This window comes from Strix aluco, chromosome 1 (genome assembly GCF_031877795.1).
Source record: "Strix aluco isolate bStrAlu1 chromosome 1, bStrAlu1.hap1, whole genome shotgun sequence".
Classification (NCBI taxonomy): Eukaryota; Metazoa; Chordata; class Aves; order Strigiformes; family Strigidae; genus Strix; species Strix aluco.
In genome coordinates, this window is record NC_133931.1 from 61,896,015 (window position 1) to 61,915,159 (window position 19,145).

The following is a 19,145-nucleotide window of genomic DNA, read 5'->3' on the forward strand; positions in this document are numbered from 1 at the left end:
TCTATATTTCCCAGCTCTCTTTGACATTGAATTTATCATGTACCACTCTTCTTCTTCAGCATAATGCCTCAGCAGTATCACAGATAAGTTGTGCTCTCAAAAGAAGAAAATAAATTTTATTTCTGGTGGGTTTTTTTCAGTATTTAATCTTCTTATACTACAGAAATACTGTTCCTATTGTCAAATTGAATGAATGGCTTTTGTAATTATCAAGATAGCTTTAGATGCTGCCTCACATAGATGTACTAACAGAGAGAGTTATAGTTTAACCCTCTTAATGCTGTCTTTCAATACAGCTTCTTTGTCATGATTAACCATAATAATATTTTTAATCGGTCAATGTTCTCTTAAAATGTCAGCATTTCAAAGTCATGACATGATATGTACCTTTGGCAACAATTGGTTAAGAGAATTAAATTTAGCTCTCACTTACCAGCGCAGACATTTGAAACAATGCTAGAAATAGCTGACTGTATTACCTCAAGTTTTTATTCTATGATAAAACTTCTTTTTCTCTATCCAGATGATGATTAAAACTGAATTTAAAGGTTATGTTCACAAAGTTCTGCACATCTCTTGGAATATGTCTCTCTTTAATTGTAAAAATAACTGTAAATGTTCGAAATTCCAGAGTTTAACTACAAAAGTTGGCATTTTCTACTGTATGGTGTGAACTTTTTATAATAGTTAGATAAAAATTGCACAGTACTCAATTTCCTTCCGTTCTGCTTAAATCTCACTGCAGGATGTGTGACACAGGAGAAGGGCTGTTCACCTTTCAAACTCGAGAAGGAGAAATGATATATCAGAAAGTCCATTCTGCAACACTTGCAATAGCAGAGCAACATGAAAGATTAATGATGGAGATGGAGCAGAAGGCAAGGGTAAGGTCCTTTCACCAAAATGTTTAAACTTATAAAAACTGGTAATGAACAACAGAAGTATGGAGTAATGGCAGTCGGTGAATTCAGCCACAATGATGGTATTAGCTGTGTGGCTAAGACAAAACAGACTTTCAGATTTCTGTATTTTCATGGTCAGGGATTTTCAGTGTGTGTTATATAATGATCTATTGTTGGTGTCTTTTTGGAACGGTGGATACCATTAAACATGAGAACCACGGTTACCTTCTTGAAAATTGTGGCTCTGTTACTCAAAGATTAAGCCTTTAGCTGAAGCCAGCTGTGAGTTGACTATTGGTGAATGAGTGTTAATTACTCCTCATGGCCTCACAGGTGGGAAAAAAAAAGTCCAAAAAAACACTCTTAGGTGACAGCAGACATGCTCTGTTTTTCTTAACCACTGAAAGAAATTGCTTTCCCTACACTATAATAAGTAGCAATGCAATGTGATTTTAAAAAGAGCTATTTTAAAAATTAAGTTCAGAATTTCCAATTTGCACAAGTTATCTTTAAGCAACTACTGAAAAGTTTGGAGTTTTTAAGACAGAGAGAAAAAAAAGGTGTTCCCTGTATGCTTAGAAGTAGAGATGGTCTTAAATGATCATTCTGGTAAGCTAACTTTCAACTGTGGTTTGAAGCTACCGTTGTATCCACCAGAGAGGAAAGATACGGGGAGGCCACGGAACCTGGTCTGCATGCTTTTCTTCTCAGATGACCATGATTCTCCACTTATCTTTGTCCCTAGAAAGATTTGATGGTAATTACACTATTTCCAGTGATCCTCTCTTCCTTCCTTCCCTCACCCACCATGTACATGCCCACAGTCATGCAAACACATGATCCTCTCCCCCCACACTCCATCACTGTCAAAATATCCTGGTCACGCTCCTGAAAGAAAGGCTCTTGCAAAGGACAACTTAAGACCCCAATGTTCAACTCCTCCTCCTAATAACTCCTCAGATAAGTCTATATTCCTCCATTTACTGAAAAAGAAACTTGAAAAAGACTTAGATTTCCATGTCAAAAGTCTGTTATGTTGAATGCTTCCCTCCAACTCTGCATGTCTCCAAGTAACATCTAAGATGGGAAGCCATAAAAAGTTATGGTTTTGCTGGTTTATGAAGAAAGGTGGATGAATTTTTCAATAAAACTAGACAAAGTAGGAGCATTTGCACAATACTTGATATGCACAAACTTTGGGCAGAAAAAAGCAGGAAGAGGAGAGTTCACAATCAAGATTAAAGTAAGGTTAGGGATGCAGGAGCAATTGGTGGAAAGTCCAAGAGAAGATGATAGAGTAAATGGAAGAGCATCTGAAGTAGTAGAAATGCTGGCAAAAAACAGCTGCATTCTGCTGGACAGAAAGGGATTGAATAATAGTCCAAAACCAGGAACAAGCAATCGTTATAAATATGTTTGCTTTTAAAGTGTCTACACCAGAAAGATAAATTAGAGCATTTTCATGCTGCTGTAATAAGTGCTTAGACCAGGATCATATAGGATTTTCCTTTCATGGAACCACCACTTTCAGGTCTCCCACCTATCGATTAACAGCTTTGCTGCTCAGCAAAGCCGTTTCCATTCTGCCATCAGATGACTTCCCTGAAACCTCATTTATGAAGGCTGTGGCCATATGGTACATACTATCAAACTCTGAGAGCAGGTTGAGAAATAGAAATGACTCATCAGCCACGCAGTGTATGATGTACTTGGCTCCTGGATGAGGCTGTGCTGTGATCTGCAGAGGGAGATTGGTAGAGCCCTGCTGTAGGCTGCCGTAGGCTGCGTAGAAGCTGTGGGCTGGGTAAAAGAGGCTGAAAAATATATTGATTTATTACTTCAACTAGTAAGCTAATGTTGGTTAGATTTTGGAAGCTTGTCTGCCCCTGACTGATAGGGTGCTGAACATTTAAGGGGTTATCTGTGTCATCTGCAGCATTTGAGTTGTATTCATATCAGAAACAAAACCTGAATATTATAAATAGACTAAGTATGTGTTATTTTCCTTGTATCAAGTACAAATGCTTCTCCGATATCTAAATCCAACAGTTTCACCAAATGCCTATGTATATTTTTTCCATAGGATCTGAAATTGAAATACAAGCAAGACTATATTTTTAAATTCTGGATCTAGAAGCCATAAATATCCCAAAACTTGACTTTGATCCTTTGTATCTCCAGCTCTATACTTGGGGTTTTTTGCTCTTTCCTGACCCTTACTGTTCACGTTTCATATTCTAGAATTAAATCTTTTTTTGTACAGGTGAAAATGAAAGAAATTTTTAAAAGTAAAGGAAGTTTTATAGTGTATCCAGTATTACACAAATCAGAAAAAGGGTAGAAACCTAAGGGTAATTCCACCTTTACTTTTTCCTTCCAATCATTAGAAGTTATATGTTAGAAAGGACTCTAAAGTATTTGAGTATCTGTCCTACATGTTAACATATTTTAAGTAATTAATACACTGAAGTTTCATTTAAATTTTTCCAGGTTATAATAGGTTGTAATCCAATATTATAAAAGGCGAATACAGTTTATAAAGGAAATCAAAGTGCATTTTTAACCAAAGCAACCTAGATGAATATATAGATTATGGTTAGTTCTCATAATGAATATACAAAGTGCAGCACCTTACTGATAAAAAAGTAAAAAGAGACAAAACACACAAAAACCAGAAACAAATTCTGGCAGAAGAAAAAGTAAAATTAGTTTCTGCTGCCAGAGACTTGTCAGATAAAGGTACTGCAGGCAGCCACAGGTCACATTTACTCCATTTATGGAGGTCTCTGCACACAAAAATGCTGCTTCAGAATACTAAGCAATAAATTAATCTTTATGCTAAGAAAACTATTAGTCAAGCCAAGTAACATGCTGAATAACTATGTTAATAAGAGAGGTACATGAGATGGAAACCAATTCTTGCCATTACCTTTGAAAGAGAAGGAAAATTGTTCTGTAGCAGCTAATACAATACCAAGTCTCCCTCACAGTCACCACAAGTAGGAAAAGCCCAGTTTAAGTAGATTATCATGTGCACACTTTTGTTCTGCACATTTCCCTTTCAAATTGTAACACTGGAAAAAGGACCTGAAATACAGGATCCATAGTCCCTGGTTTCAAGTTGGTTATTGGGTTTACTGTAACCAAAGGAGACTGGATTTTATTCAAATACTATGGCAAAGTGAACAACGAACTAATTTAGCTCAGGTGGTCTTCTTGATTGAGTTTGAAAAGTTAAATTGGTAAAGTGATAGTTTGGGACAATAGCAAATTTGGGCCAATACAAGTAATTAAATTGAAATTCTTTTCAGGGAAATTGTGATCTGTATATTCATTCTTTCAGTGTTCACTTTTCTAATAGATCAGTGTAATACAGATGATAATTTTTGTTTATGGATGGCTTTCTGAGGGGAGGGGGTGTTATGAGAGTGTTTTGTTAGGGGTTTAACAGTATCAGTACAACAGATTACTAAAAACAAACAATGGCTTTCTATTTACAAGATTTTATTTAGTGCTGTTGTATTATTTATATGAGTGTCATCAACTCTGGTGTTATCATCTGAATAGTCTTCATTCTTACATACCTCTTCTCTTGCACACACATACACACCACCACCCCTTTCATTTTTAAATGTAACATTTAGAAATCTGGTTGGACTGACAGTCCTGGAATTACCAAAAAAGAAAAAAAAAAAGTGATAACCTCAAGAATTGCATATATCCCTCAACTATGGTCTAATGTCGAGCATGGAAGATGCACATCTGACTGTCTAACAGACAGCTCTTTCATCCCTCCCCTGTCCTCAGCCTGGGCTGAAAATTCCTTCCACTTCCCTTCTGTTAGCTCAGGTGTTTCTCTGACTCAGGGAGTCAGTTCAGTTTGCTACTTTGGCAAAAAAAAAAAAAAACAAAACTAAAAGGAAGAGGTAGGGTTACTGATCTGAACTGGTTTACAGAGGCACCAGTGAACAATTGTATCTTCCCAGTTATCCCATTCTGAGGAGAGAAGGAAAAAGAATAATTGACCCTCCATAAATGCTGAGTATCCTCCTTCTTGCCATCAGTAAATGATGTTGGTTTTGGTGATCTTTTTTTAAAGAATCTCAGTGAAGATAGTTTTCACACACCAGCATATGAACACAGTTGTTCTCAGCAGCACTTGTCTATCTAACCTAGGATGACAACGTGCTTACTGTCATGTGGCATCGGTATTTAAGACCTGATTTTCCTCCAAAATGCCAGCTTTGATCTTCTGCCACTCAGCCTCCACTGAAAACACTCCTGATGTAACTTCTGCACCCACTGTTGTTTTAGTGTATAAAATGGAGTGTTAGGAACTGTAGATTTCTCATATTATGACTACACATACGAGGGAGGCACGCTAAGGAAATAGTTGTACTTTTGTAACCTTATAAATCACTTCTTTCAAGAGCTGCTGGTAAAAACCTATTATGTAATCTCAAAAGAATAAAAATTTACAATGTGTAAAACCATAATTCTAAATAAGATAGCACTAAAGTTGATGTTAACCAGCTGAAGTTAATCAAACATCAGTAAGACTGAGTATAAATGCATGAAGAAATTATAATGATGCAAGTTTCATAACATTATCATAGGAAATATCGTGACACGTGTTTTGCTTTAGACAGCAGAGCTGTAAAAATAATCACTTTAGATTGTGATCCTTTTAACATTTACCAAAAGATAAACACCTTTATGAAACACTGTATATCTGTATATTTCTCTTTCATTCTCATTTTTTACAAGTCTTGTCTCTAATATTCAACAGTAGAAGTGAATGAGTGATCATGATAGATTTCTGTCATTTAAAAAAGATAATATCAATGAGTTTATATATTACTGTTTTTAAAAAAAAGTTATTAGGAAGGAAATAATGATTGTGCCGAAGAAGACAAATATCACACAATGGAACTGAGCTTAAGGAGAGGTTGAAGAGGAAGGTGGCTAAGAAATAAGCCTACAAGTCATTTAATCTTTTTCTTATCTGGAACAGACTGAGGAAGGTAACAGTATTTCATAGGACTGGTCTGAGGATAAATATAAATGACAGGGTTGTCAGGCATAGTGTTAGTAAGAATGTAAATAGAATGAAGAATATCAGTATAAATTATCTTAGAATAAGAAAAAAAGTACTGATCTCTGAGGCTGGAGAAAATAACAGCATTAGTTTCATAGTGAACTTTTAATTTAGCTTTGCTCTGTAAACAAGTTTGTACTATGTGTTTCTTCATGTATCTTTAACGTGATCACAACCTAAACACATACTCATTGAAACATTACAGGATTGAACGTCATCAACAAACACATCAAACATTCTAAATTTTCATTTTAAAATGATGGTTTCAATTTGAGGTATCCTATCTTTGCCAATGCATCTTCAGGGCTTTGTCTGGATTATGGTTGTTATTTACGTCTTTCTACAATGGTATAACTATTATTTTCAACTTGTGAAGTATGGGAAATACAGAGAGACTAGTGGAGGCTGCCGACCCAATGATTATATGAAATATTTAGTTAAAATGTATGTCTTTTGGGCTCCATTTCAATACTGCATTTTACTTAGTATGAAAAAGCTCTTATGTTATAATTCTGCCTAAGTACATTTGGGTCAAGTCAATACCTGGAGGATAAAATGGAGAAGAAAATTCCAGAGTTCATGCATAGATATTAGGAAGCATTTCTTTACGGGATGGGTTGTTAGGCGTTGGAATGGGCTGCCCAGGGAGGTGGTGGAGTCCCCATCCCTGGAAGTGTTTAAGAGTCGGGTCGACATAGCGCTGAGGGATATGGTGTAGTTGGGAACTGTCAATGTTGGGTTGATGTTTGGACTGGATGATCTTCAAGGTCTTTTCCAACCTAGACAATTCTGTGATTCTGTTTTCTGTGATGATCCCATGTCATGACACATAGATCCCTTAGTATGTAGATCCCTTAGTATGTTTTCTTCTGTTTCCAAGTTATGTATAAGCTCAAGTACTGAGGCTCTGAGTACATATGATCATTCATGAACTCATGCACTTTATATAAGCTAAAGTATAGCCTCAGGTCAGTCATTCATGCAAGTACTTAGCTCAATATTCTTCTGTATTTCCCATCTGAAACTACTATATGATGTTGCTGTACAATGTTTGTTTAGAAACTTTATAACCCTGTAAAAAGCTGGTTGCTTTATTGCAATACATGGTTGCTGAATTGTTTACTTGGTTCACACAGGTGTTGTGAAGCTTTTTTGATTACTGGTTCTAGAGGTCCTTGAAAGTTACAGGTTAAAGCTGAAATAGCCTTGGCAGTGCTTTTGGCAGGAGAGGGCTTCTAGGGAAGTAAAGTTCACCCTTCTCTGCAGTGGAAACCGATAATAGAAAATGGGGAGTGTTCCACTGCAGGATCTGTCTATCCACTGGAAAGCCATGACCAGCTGTAAGTATTGCCAAGGTTAGCAACAAAACCAAGAATGCTGACTTTTTTTTTTCCTTAAGTCAGAATCCCTGTACTTTTAGGTTTGAGTTTTGTAAACCCAGTTCCCATGAGTATCAGTAATTTCCTGTGGGTTTCTTGGTTCATTAGCACATAATGACATTTTTCCTGACTCTGATTTTTCTGTAAGAATTTTTTTAAGAATTTTGCCTGGCTCTTTGTTAGTCCTCGGGCTCAGAAGACTGTGTATACTTGGATGAAGTAAATCCTTGAGTTGGATCACAAGTCTGTTCCTGACATTGACCACTTCAGAAGTAGGAGAGTTGTGAAAATTCAGACGTTGTTTTAGTGGCAGTTAATGATTCCTCTAACTGTAGCTGGTTTATTTCTTAATCTTATGTGGTGGTTTGACCTTGGCTAAATGCCAGGTACCCACCAAGTCGCTCTATCACTTCCCCCCCCTTCCCCCTTTTTTCTCAACAGGGCAAAGAGGGGAAAGAAAATAAAATAGGAAAAAAAATGACCCTTGTGGGTAAAACAAAAGCACTTTTAATATAAACAAAGAGAAGCAAAGGTCCGCACACGGAAGCAAAAAAAGAAAACAGATTTATTCTCTACTTCCCATTAACAGGCGATTCGGGCCTTCTCAGGAAGCAGGGCTCCAATACGCGTAGTGGTTGCCTCGGAGGACCGAGGGTGACCCCACCCCCTTCCTCCTTTCTCCCAGCTTTATACTGAGCAGACGTCATATGGTATGGAATATCCCTTTGGTCAGTTCGGGTCAGCTGTCCTGGTTGTGTCCCCTCCTAAGATCTTCCCCACCCTGTCCCACTGGGGGGGGGGAAAGTCAGAAAGAGCCTTGGTGCTGTGTAAGCACTACTCAGCAGTAGCCACACCACCAGTGTGCTATCAACACCCTGCCAGCTCCCAGCATAAAACACAGCACCATGAGGGCTGCTACAGGGGAAAACCAATTCCAGCTCAGCCAGACCCAGTACATCTTATTTGAAAGAAAATATTTTCTTTAATGTAGACTTACTTCATTGGCATTTTTTCAGGGACTATTACTCATATCCAATAATAGATATTCAAATACTGCAGCAACATTTAAATATTGTGCAACAGGTGCCATTCACTTCCTAAAAGAAAATACTTCATCCTGCCATGAATTCTGAGCTTCCACGGCCACTGCCCATTCCTTTCTTACTAAGTCAACACCTTTTTTACCTGCCTCTTCCTCTGTCAGCTGCAGGAGTCTACTGTCTCCTATATGGTACCTTACAGACAACGCAAGGATGAGCTGTAGTCTGGCTTCTCCAGGGGATGCTGCAGGTGGTGGTTGTTGCTGGATGTTTGCTGTGTGTTTGAATGAAAGCACAGTACAGGGGAAGTCTTTACTATGGTAATGAAGGGTTAGTGCAGCTGCTTATACGCCGTGGGGTAACAGAGCTGTTCATCATGTCAGAAACACTGCAGACAGCATAAAGGTTTGTGGAGTGTGTAGGTAAGTGCCGTGGGCAGGTGTGAGAGCAGAGCTGGCAAGTCCTTACATAAGACTGTATCAGATATTTTGGTAGTTGGTGATGTAATTTAAATGCCGTTTTGCCATTTGAAAACTGTTCACTAGAGCTTGCACTGGAGTCTTGAATGTTTTTGAAGTAGTAGTAGTAGTAGTCATAAGGGCTCTCATTCACAGCATCGTGGGAAAAATTAAATTCCCCCCTTGCCCGACATAATTTTGAAATCTCTCTTATCCCTAGCCATTGGGCTGGGTGACCTTGAATGCAAAATGTCCCTCTTCTAGGGACTAAAACCCACATACCTCACCACATGGATGTATATCCTAACATAGCAATTACTCTATTTTCCTTCTCAAAAATTTCTGGAATATTTCGTATAATATTATAATGTTCTTCTAGCTTTCTGTCTATTCTGCTACCTAAAACTCAGGTTGAAATCTGCCTTCCTCCTAATATAAAGTAGGACCTGAACCAAAACTTGTAATAAAAGCTTCACAGAGGTGTCTCAGAATGGAGAAAATGCAGTTTCTTGTTGCCAGGAGCCTGCTTCATCCTATGAATCCATCCTAAAGCTGCATACAAGAATCCTATGAACACTGTTTTCTTTGTTCTGTTCACCTCATTTATCTGTTTGCATGCAAGCATGCTGCATTGTGAACATTTTGATTTAATTAGCTAGGGTCTGGTTAGTTTGTTTAAATGCAACAGGGCAAAGAAGTTTGCATAGTAAGGTATCTGAAGATGCAAACCCTCTTGAGAATTTAGCATGTAAGCACTTCAAAAATCCATGTAGCCACATATCTACATTTCTAGGAACTTTTTAAAGAGCTAGGTGCAAATTTCTTAGAAGTCAGATATAATTTATTTCAACTTTACAAAGTTGCATTTGTATATAAGATGATCTGAAGGTTGGTGATATAAGCACATTTGTGGGTCGGGTTTTTTTGTGCTTTTCTTGTACTTTGCAAAATATTGCATGTTTAAAGAGCTATCAAAGAAGTTGGAGAGGCACTGTCAAGTTGAAATTCATCTTTGTTTCCAGAAAATGCAGAAAGCAAAGAGCCAGAGAACTTTCCCTGAACAAAACTGATGATTTGATTAGCAGTCTTATTTGTTAAAAGCTGTGGGTGATGAATGATAAATTAGGAATGGTGGCTGTAATTATGTGGTAGTTATTGCATGCCTGACTGAACCCTATTTGGCTATTCCCAGCCCTCCCCTTAACTAAACTCTGAGAAACATTTAACATGAAAGGGAAGTTTTCTTTGGCACTGTGTACATTTAAAAACACTTGCTTGTATAACTGTGCTGGTAGGTTTATGTCATCAGACTCTCTTAACAGAGGAGCAGGTTATGTTGACTTAAATATTACTAGAAAAATAATTCTCAAGCCAGTTCTTCAGTGGCCTTAATTTATTGTTAGTCTCATATCTGCTATTTTGAAAAAACTGTTTCTTGTAAAATAAACTAAAGCAGCCTATAGAGCTCCTATTATTATTAGCAAAAATAGTAGCTGATGAAGCCACCCGATGCTCTCAGGAGACAGGTATTATTATAATAACTATACTAATGAGTAAAATGAGGCACAGAAAGATTAAGGCCAAATTCAGCTGTGCATGAGTTGCCCAAGGTCATAGAGTAATCAGCTGCATGCTGGGAATAGCACAGAACAAAACAACAACAAAAGAAATCCTGAATCATAGTCAATTACTTATTCACAGAAGAATTAACTTCTGAAGAAGTTATTTTTCACATGGTTTTCATCAGTCTTTTGAACTATAGTATCATTCGCTGTCTCCTATCAGGCAAGGCCTTCCTCTGTTTCAGCAACTTTGTTCAGGAGTTCTTCATATCACCCAAGGGAATACTTAAAGCTTTGTCTCTGATTAATAAGAAACTTCTTTATCAATGATTTACAGAGGGGCACAGTGCTATTCAGAGAATAAGACACTTATAAAAAGTAATAATCTGAGAGGAGATCAAAAATTCTCATAATAGTCCTAAAGTTACTCTGTAAATCCCTCCTGTGCTTTTCGTGCTTTGGCTCATCAGGTACCTGTTGGTAGGACAAAAATTAGGTGAGTTCACCCTTTGTCTTCATTTTGCTTTTCTTTGCATTCTTCTGCTTCTGTTCCTTTTTATAAAGGTGACAGATTTTTTAATGTGAAAATATTTATAATGATCTCTCTGAGTGTGTTTAGACTGAAGACAGCAAATATTTAGTATCTAAAAAAACATATCTGAAATACAGGCACTTTTCCAAGTACAAGCTGTCTTTTGATATGTATTAATCAAAGCCTGTCCAGATAGGGGTTATTTATGTTCCTTTGTTGCTCAGCCTTGTATCGTTGTTCTTACATTACTGATATCCTGTATGTGATTCAAGCCATGCTAACAATTTTTATTTATCAGCTGCTCTGCACTGTGCAGGAATCAGTAAGATAGTAGTACAGACAGTACAGTCCCTGAACTGTTGATCTGACATTATTTCACTTACTACAGTACCTATATTAGATGAAGATGTGCAGCTACTACAGTAAGCAAAATAACGTCAGGTTAACGCACTGGCACAGCACATGTCATTAGCTCTCAGATTTTCAAACCCACTGAATGTGGGATGAGAAAAATTGGCATTGGAAAGGACTGCTGGTGGTCAACTCGCCTAATCTGCTGTTCAAAGAAGGAGTAACATCAAACCTAGACCAAATTACCCCAGGTTTTACCCAGTCAGGTTTTGAATACCCCCATGGATGTAGATTATGGGTACCCATTCCAGCACTTGGCTGATCTCATTGTGAAGAATTTTTCCTTAAGTCTGTCCTGAATTTCCCTTGCCACAGCCTGTGACTGTTGCCTCTTGTCCTTTCACTGTGCATCTCTCATAAGTCTTCTCTAGAACATACCTTTAAGAGAGAGAGAAACTGGAGTTAGATTTCTCTTAACCTTCTCTCTCTCATTTTGAATAAACATTCAACACTTAATCCAGTGTCACTGATCCTATTCTGCTTCTTAGAGTTTCTCTACTGGACTCTTTCCAGTTTGACATTTCTCTTATGCCAGGGCCCAAACCTGAAGGCTCTGTGAATACTGCTGAACCTCCAGATATGGTTTAACAAGTATGACTTCCCCTGACCTGGTGGCCATGCTTTTGCTAATGTGGTCCAGTATGTGGTTAACCTCCATCACTGCACATGTACGCTGGTCATTAATGTTATTACCAGGATCACTAGGTCCTTCTGGCAGAGCTTTTGGCTAGCAAGTCAGTCCCCAGGCTGTACTCATGTACTGATTTGCCCTGGCCCAGTTGCAGCATTAACATTTGTCGTTGCTGAACTTCACAAGATTTCTGTCAGCCCTTTCCTCTGCTTTGCTGAGGTCCCTCTGAATGGAAGCTCTTCCATCTGGGCATTTAACTGCTCCCCCTAGTTTGATGTCATCCCCAAATTTGGTAAGGGTGGATTCTGTGGCACTGCCCATGTTGATGATGAATATGTTAAAAAGTATTGGAGTACTGACCCATCTAAACTGCAGGTTTTTCAAAAACATTTCCATTCTGTAGTATTCAGCAGCAAGGGTTTAATGAAGATTTTCCATGCTATGGCAGAAGCATACATCACTCTGTTGCTTATGACTGTCTCAGGGTAAAAGCTGCTAGTCTCATCATATATTCAGTCTGTCAGAATCCATTTCCATAAAGGTAGCTGCCAGGCAAGATTCGTATGGATTCATATGGCTGGCTGTTGAATGCATCTCTCTGCAGTGTCTGTGATTCAAAATCCATTGACAAATCAACATAGGTTCTTGTTTATAAAATGAAAGAACTTGTGGTCTCTTCATTATTCTTAATTGTTTCCTTGTAGGACACAGTGGTAAAAGTTTCAGTTGCTACTAGCTGAGAGATTTTGTAAAATCATTTGTAAAATGATGGCATTTCTGTAACATTTTCCACATATTCTTCAGTGATCACCTTTACAAACGTTTTGTATTACATGAAGAAAAAAAGTGATGGAGTTGCAGATTTCCATGGCAACAGGTATAATTTTATTTCTTTTGTTTCATGAAGCTGGAACTTACCAGCATGGAGGCAAAGGATGACAACCATGCATTTCAAAAGGCTTGACTTATAGGACATGTGGTCATGCAACTACAACCTCTACTACACAAAGCAACTTTTGCCAGAGGAAAAAAAACCACCTGAGTTATATCAGAAATGAAATTAAATGAAGAAAGATTGCCAGCTGTAGGATTTATTAAGCTGATGCAAGTATGTTGAAAGATACAGTAATTTACAAACACTTCTCTGTTTCTCCCTTTCCAAATTGGGTTCCTGATTTGCAGCTATTTTTGCTACATTAGTAAATGAGCATCAGAAATGAAGCAAAAGTTTTACTACCTTCTTTATATGCACAAATTTGTACTGTGATTTGGAGAGTCTTGTCTCTCATTTTAAGTTGTTTCTGGACCCCCAAAAATTATTTCCAAAAATACATTGTGTATATTTATTTAGAAGTGTGTGCATTGCTTTTGAATGATTGCTTATTGAAATTTTAAAACTGAGCAATGTCAAGAATCCTCTGGCTGTATCTATCTATATACATGATCATGATGTGATCCCCATGTGTGTGGGCACACACAGTGGAAAAGAGTAGCCCTTTATTTTTATATACCAGCTTCTGAATTGATTTTAAATCTGTAAAAGCCCACTAAAGGCAATGGAGCTACTAAAGTAAATATTAAATTAATAAATTACTTTAAGTTAAACTAGTATGTTTATTTGTGTGTTCATATACACAGGCATATTTTTTAGCGCCCCCCACAATAATATATTTCAAAGCTAAAACTTAATAATTTAGATTCATGTGCCTTCATGTGCATTGCATATGTATAACTAGTCCCAGTATGCATGATTCAAGATGCATTTGTAATGTTTAAAAGTAACTAGTTAAAAGGAAGGAAATGTGTTCTTTTGGAAGATATTGAAGAGTCATCTAAGAGGACTTTACTACATGATATTAATTTTTATGCATTCTGGGTTTGCTATTTTTTTCTTTTTAATTGAAATGTCTTTGTATGACACATAAAACTAACTTTTGAAAATGTCAGAAAGTAGAGGTCAGCAAGACTATGTGTGTCACTGAATACTGGAGTCATGCACTGATAAGCTTAATAAGAAATATTCATGAAATGTTATTGATGATTATTGTTGCAGGAAGCGTTCAGAAAATTGTCTTCTTGTCATTTTATTAAAGTTCTTTGGTACCAGCAATGAAATGAAGTAACTAAAAGAAATGTGATTTCCACAAATATGTGTGATCGGAAACTACTCATCTGTTTTAGACAATAGAAGAAAAATTGCATAAGAAAGCTTGTGAGGGCCAAGGCATCTGCTTTATCAGAAAGAATGAAACTTAAATAACTGTGCAGTGAACACTCTTAATTCAGATTCTAGCAAATTTTTTTGCCGAAATACCTATGTAAGCCTTAGAATTCCAGTTTTTCAGCCCCAAACTTACTCAGGTAAGGTTGTCCCAGCTGGGGACATTCTGAGTTCATCTTTACTTCACCTGTATTGCTACATGCTAGAGAGACTTTTTGAAGTCTGTTCTCCACTGAGGGACATTTTCTCATGCCATGACTTTTACCATACCAGCTCTAAAACTGGCCAAAGCGACTTCTATGAAGTCAGAATGACTCTCCTTCCAGTACTCTCAAGTAAAATATTGAGGACTTCAAGTGTCCCAAATACCTCTTTAAGATATGTCATATCTTTTGGCAAGCAATACCAAGAAAAAACTTGCATACTTTGAAATCTTCTCCAAAGCATATCAGGTTGAGGTCAGATGTGAGCAGCTTGGTCTGACATAAGAATACCCACCAGAGCAAGGAGAGTGAAGAACGAACAGAGGAATGAGGACAAGACTTTGTAAGTCAGCACTGATGCCAAGCCTCGCTGGTTTTAACTTTGGCTTGACACACCTCATGAAAGAGAACCTTCTGGAAGACCATAAATCTAAGGTTGAATTCCCTATAAAACACTCTGGTGAAGCCTTTCTGGACAGCCTCTTTCTTTGCCGTCTCCAACTGATGCATTTCAGTTTGTTCTTTCCCACCCCAACTTACTTATCCCTACATTGTTCAGAAGACAGATCTGACACTCTCCCTTTTTAGCAAAACCTTCTCTATAATTTTGGAGATGCTCATCACTGAATCACAGACTGGTTGAGGATGGAAAGGACCTCTGGAAGTCATCTTGTCCAACCCCCCTGGCTCAAGCAGGGCCACACAGAGCTGGTTGCCCAGGACCATGTCCAGATGGCTTTTGAATATCTCCAAGGCAGGAGACCTCACAGCTTCCTTGGGCAACTTCTGCCTCTGCTCTGTCACTCTCACAGTAAAAAAGTGTTTCCTGAGTTCTGAGGGAACCTCCTGTGTTTCACTTTGTGACCATTACCTCTGGTCCTGTCACTGGGCACCACTGGAAAAAGCCTGGCTCTGACTTCTTTGCACCCTCCCTTCAGGTATTTACAAACATTAATAAGAGTCCTCTGGAGCCTTCTCTTCTCCAGGCTAAACAGTCCCATCTTTCTCAGCCTTTCCTCATAAGAGAAATTCTCCAGTCTCTCTGTCACCTTAGTGGTGCTTTGGACTCTTTCCAGGATGTCCATGTCTCTTTTGAACTGAGGATCCCAGAACTGGACCCAGCACTCCAGGTGTAGCCTCACCAGTGCTGAGTAGAGAGGAAGGATCACCTCTCCTGACATGCTGGCAACAGTCCTCCCAATGCAGTCCACAAGGGCATCTTGCTGGCTCATGTTCAACTTGATGTCCACCAGGATCCCCAGGTCCTTTTCTGATAAACTGCTTTCCAGTTTGGTGGCTCCCAGCATGTGCTGGTGCCTGGGGTTGTTACTCCCCAGTGCAGGGCTTTGCACTTGCCCTTGTTGAACTGCATGAGGTTCTTGTCAGCCCATTTCTCCAGCCTGTCAAGGTCCCTCTGGATGGCAGCATGACCCTCTGGTGTATCAGCCACTCCTCCCAGTTTTGTAACATAAGCAAATTTGCTGAGGGAGCACTCTGCCCCATCATCCAGATCATTAATGAAGATGTTGAACAGGACTGGACCTAGTATTGACCCTTGGAGTACACTGCTAGTTACTGGCCTCCAAAGAGATTTCATGCCACTGGTCACCAGTCTCTAAGCCCATCCATTCAGCCAGTTTTCAGTCCACCTCATTGAAATGGACTGTTCATCCAGCGCATACTTCATCAGCTTCTCCATGAGGATCTTACAGGAAACAGTGTCAAAAGCCTTTCTGAAGTCAAAGTAGACAGTATCAACTGCTCTCCCCTCATCTACCAAGCCAGCCATTTTCATCATAGAAGAGTATCAGATTGATCAAGCATATCTTCCTTTTGTTGAATCCATGCTGACTAATCCCGTTGACCTTCTTATCCTTCATGTGCCTGGGAATGATTTCCAGGATTATCTGCTCCATCATCTTCCCAGAGACCTAGATGAGGCTGACGAGCCTGTAGTTCCCTGGGTCCTCCTTCTTGCTCTTCTTGAAGATAAGAGTGCCACTGGCTTTCCTCCTGTCCTCAGGGACCTCTCCAAACCAAATAGCATCCCCTGTACTCTACTGGCTACTATTAACTCCTTATCTCAGTGAAGACCAAAACTCCTCCTAGCCCTCCCATCGTTGACTTGTATTTTATATCACCTACTAACAAACACTCATAATGATATACATAATTCACTGCTTGTTTTTTAAATGAGACAAAGCTGTAAATGAACATTTCACTGATGAACTGCTTGAGATTAATGACCCCTAGAACATATCTTTGAAGGTTAAGCTAACTACCCTAGAGTTTAAGTTGATCTGTATCAGTGTGTTCTATGCCACCCGCCTTCAATTTAAGCATTCATGAGTCAACATGATGAACTGTTCTACTACTGTGATTTTTGACTTGAATAAAATGTGTAGGGATGTGCTGTTATTTTGGATTTTGTTTTTCAGTTTTAGGTGGGTTTTTTGCTCTGATCATCCCCATTTGCCATCTGGAAATAACCATACCTTTAAACAAGTGTATCAGTACTGAGCATCTTCAAAAGTCCTAGATTTTTACTTTTAAAAGCTGAAGACTTTGCCCTGGGTGATGCCACTTAGAGAAATTATCTTATAGTTCCACACAGTCTTATTTCCAAATGCTGCTTATTTTCAGGTCAGCAAATGTCTACCTGCAAAATCTTTTCCTTCGTGTTGTCCAGCACATCTCCGTCATAAAAGCCTCCATTTCATTGTAACAGATAGGACAATCAATATCTGCAAATAATGTCTGTGCAGTACTGGATTCTTTATCACATATATATATCATAGAATCAGAGAATGGTTTGCATTGGAAGAGACCTTAAAGATTATCGACTTCCAACACCCCTGTCATGGGCAGGGACACCTTCCACTAGATAGGTTGCTCAAAGGCCGGTTCACGACTTTTCTGGGCAACCTGTTCCAGTGTCTCACCACCCTTACAGTAACGAATTTCTTCCTTATATCTAATCTAAATCTGGCCTTTTTTAGTTTAAAACCGCTACCCATTGTCCTGTCACTACAGTCCCTGATAAAAAGTCCCTCCCCATCGTTCCTGTAAGACCCCTTTAAGTACTGGAAGGCTGCTACAAGGTCTTCCTGGAGCCTCCTCTTCTCCAGACTGAACAACCCCAACTCTCTCAACCTGTCTTCATAAGGGAGGTGTTCCAGCCACCTGACTATCTTCATGGACCTCCTCTGGACCCACTCAAGCAGGTCCATGTCCTTCTTACACTGGGGACCTCAGAGCTAGACACAGTACTCCAGGTGGGGTCTCATGAGAGCAGAGCAGAGTGGGAGAATCATCTCCCTCGACCTGCTGGCCACACTGGTCAGCCCAAGATACAGCTGGCTTTCTGGGCTGCAAGAACACGTTGCTGGATCATAGGCAGTTTTTCATCCACTAATACCCCTAAGTCCTTCTCTGCAGGGCTGCTCTCAATCCACTCATTGCCCAGCCTGTATTTGTGTTTGGGATTGCCCCCACCTATGTGCAGGACCTTGCCCTTGGCCTCGTTGAATTTCATGAGGTTTGCATGGGCCCAACTCTCAAGCCTGTCAAGGTCCCTCTGGATGACATCCCTTCCCTCCAGCGTGTCGACCACACCACAGAGCTTGCTGTCGTCAGGAAACTTGCTGAGGGTGCACTCAATCCCACTGTCCATGTCGCCAACAAAGATGTTAAACAGTACTGGTCCTAACACTGACCCCTGAGGAACACCACTTGTCACCCCCCTCCACTTAGGCATCAAGCCATTGACCGCAACCCTTTGAGTGCGACCATCCAGCCAATTCCTTATCCACTGAGTGGTCCATCCATGAAATCCGTGTCTCTCCAATTTAGAGACAAGGATGTTGTGCGGGACAGCATCAAAAGCTTTGCACAAATCCAGGTAGATGATGTCAGTTGCTCTTCCCTTGTCCACCAACACTGTAACCACATTGTAGAAGGTCACCAAAATTGTCAGGCATGATTTTCCCTTAGTGAATATATATATATATATGTACTTATTGAAGAAATTAGCTCAACCTGCTAGCAAGTTCTCCTATGTGTTAGAGACTCCTACCATTTAGTTTAGAGACTCCTACCATTTAGTTGTGTTTGTTTCCACTAAGACCTACTTTATAGTCAGGCTTGAAGTAGTCTCAGCTCTGTTCATGTCAGCAGCATCTCCCATGTTATTAGTGAATGGCTTTATGCAATGAAGAATAGATAAAGTATTTCATATATTGCCAATGTATAATACAATGTCTCAAACCTTGTAAAGATGTAAGAACCTGACCTTCTACCCTCACGGTAATTAGTATAGTTTCCGTAGAGAGAAAACTTCTTTCATGAAAGAAACAAAACCACAATTTTGTGACAGAATATGGGTGATGACACACACCTTACTGACATTCAACAAATATAATTCCAATGTGATGTAAAATCCAGCTACTTTTCTCCAACATTAATCCTGTCAGACAACAAAGTGTTCTATTATGAGCTTCTTTTAGAGGAAAGAAAAAACAAGGAAAAAAACCCAGCACACTTCTGCCAGAAAAGGAGCAAAATGTCCCAATTCTCTCTTTATAGTGTGGCCAAGGAGATTAGAAAAAAAAAATATCAGTCCCATTGAATCTCCCTTCAGAATGCTTTTCTTTCACCATTGCTTTATTATTCATACATAATGTTATTCCACCGCCAAAGAGTAATCATC

At 39.0% G+C, this 19,145-nt stretch overlaps 1 protein-coding gene across 1 annotated transcript in view; it reads left to right on the forward strand.

Annotated features, from left to right (window-relative positions):
- Positions 1-19,145, forward strand: part of DOK6 (docking protein 6) — a 269,698-nt gene that overhangs the window by 190,459 nt on the left and 60,094 nt on the right. The window contains exon 6 of the mRNA XM_074822826.1: positions 746-884. Coding sequence (XP_074678927.1) covers positions 746-884 — 139 coding nt within the window. The remainder of the gene's footprint in view (positions 1-745; positions 885-19,145) is intronic.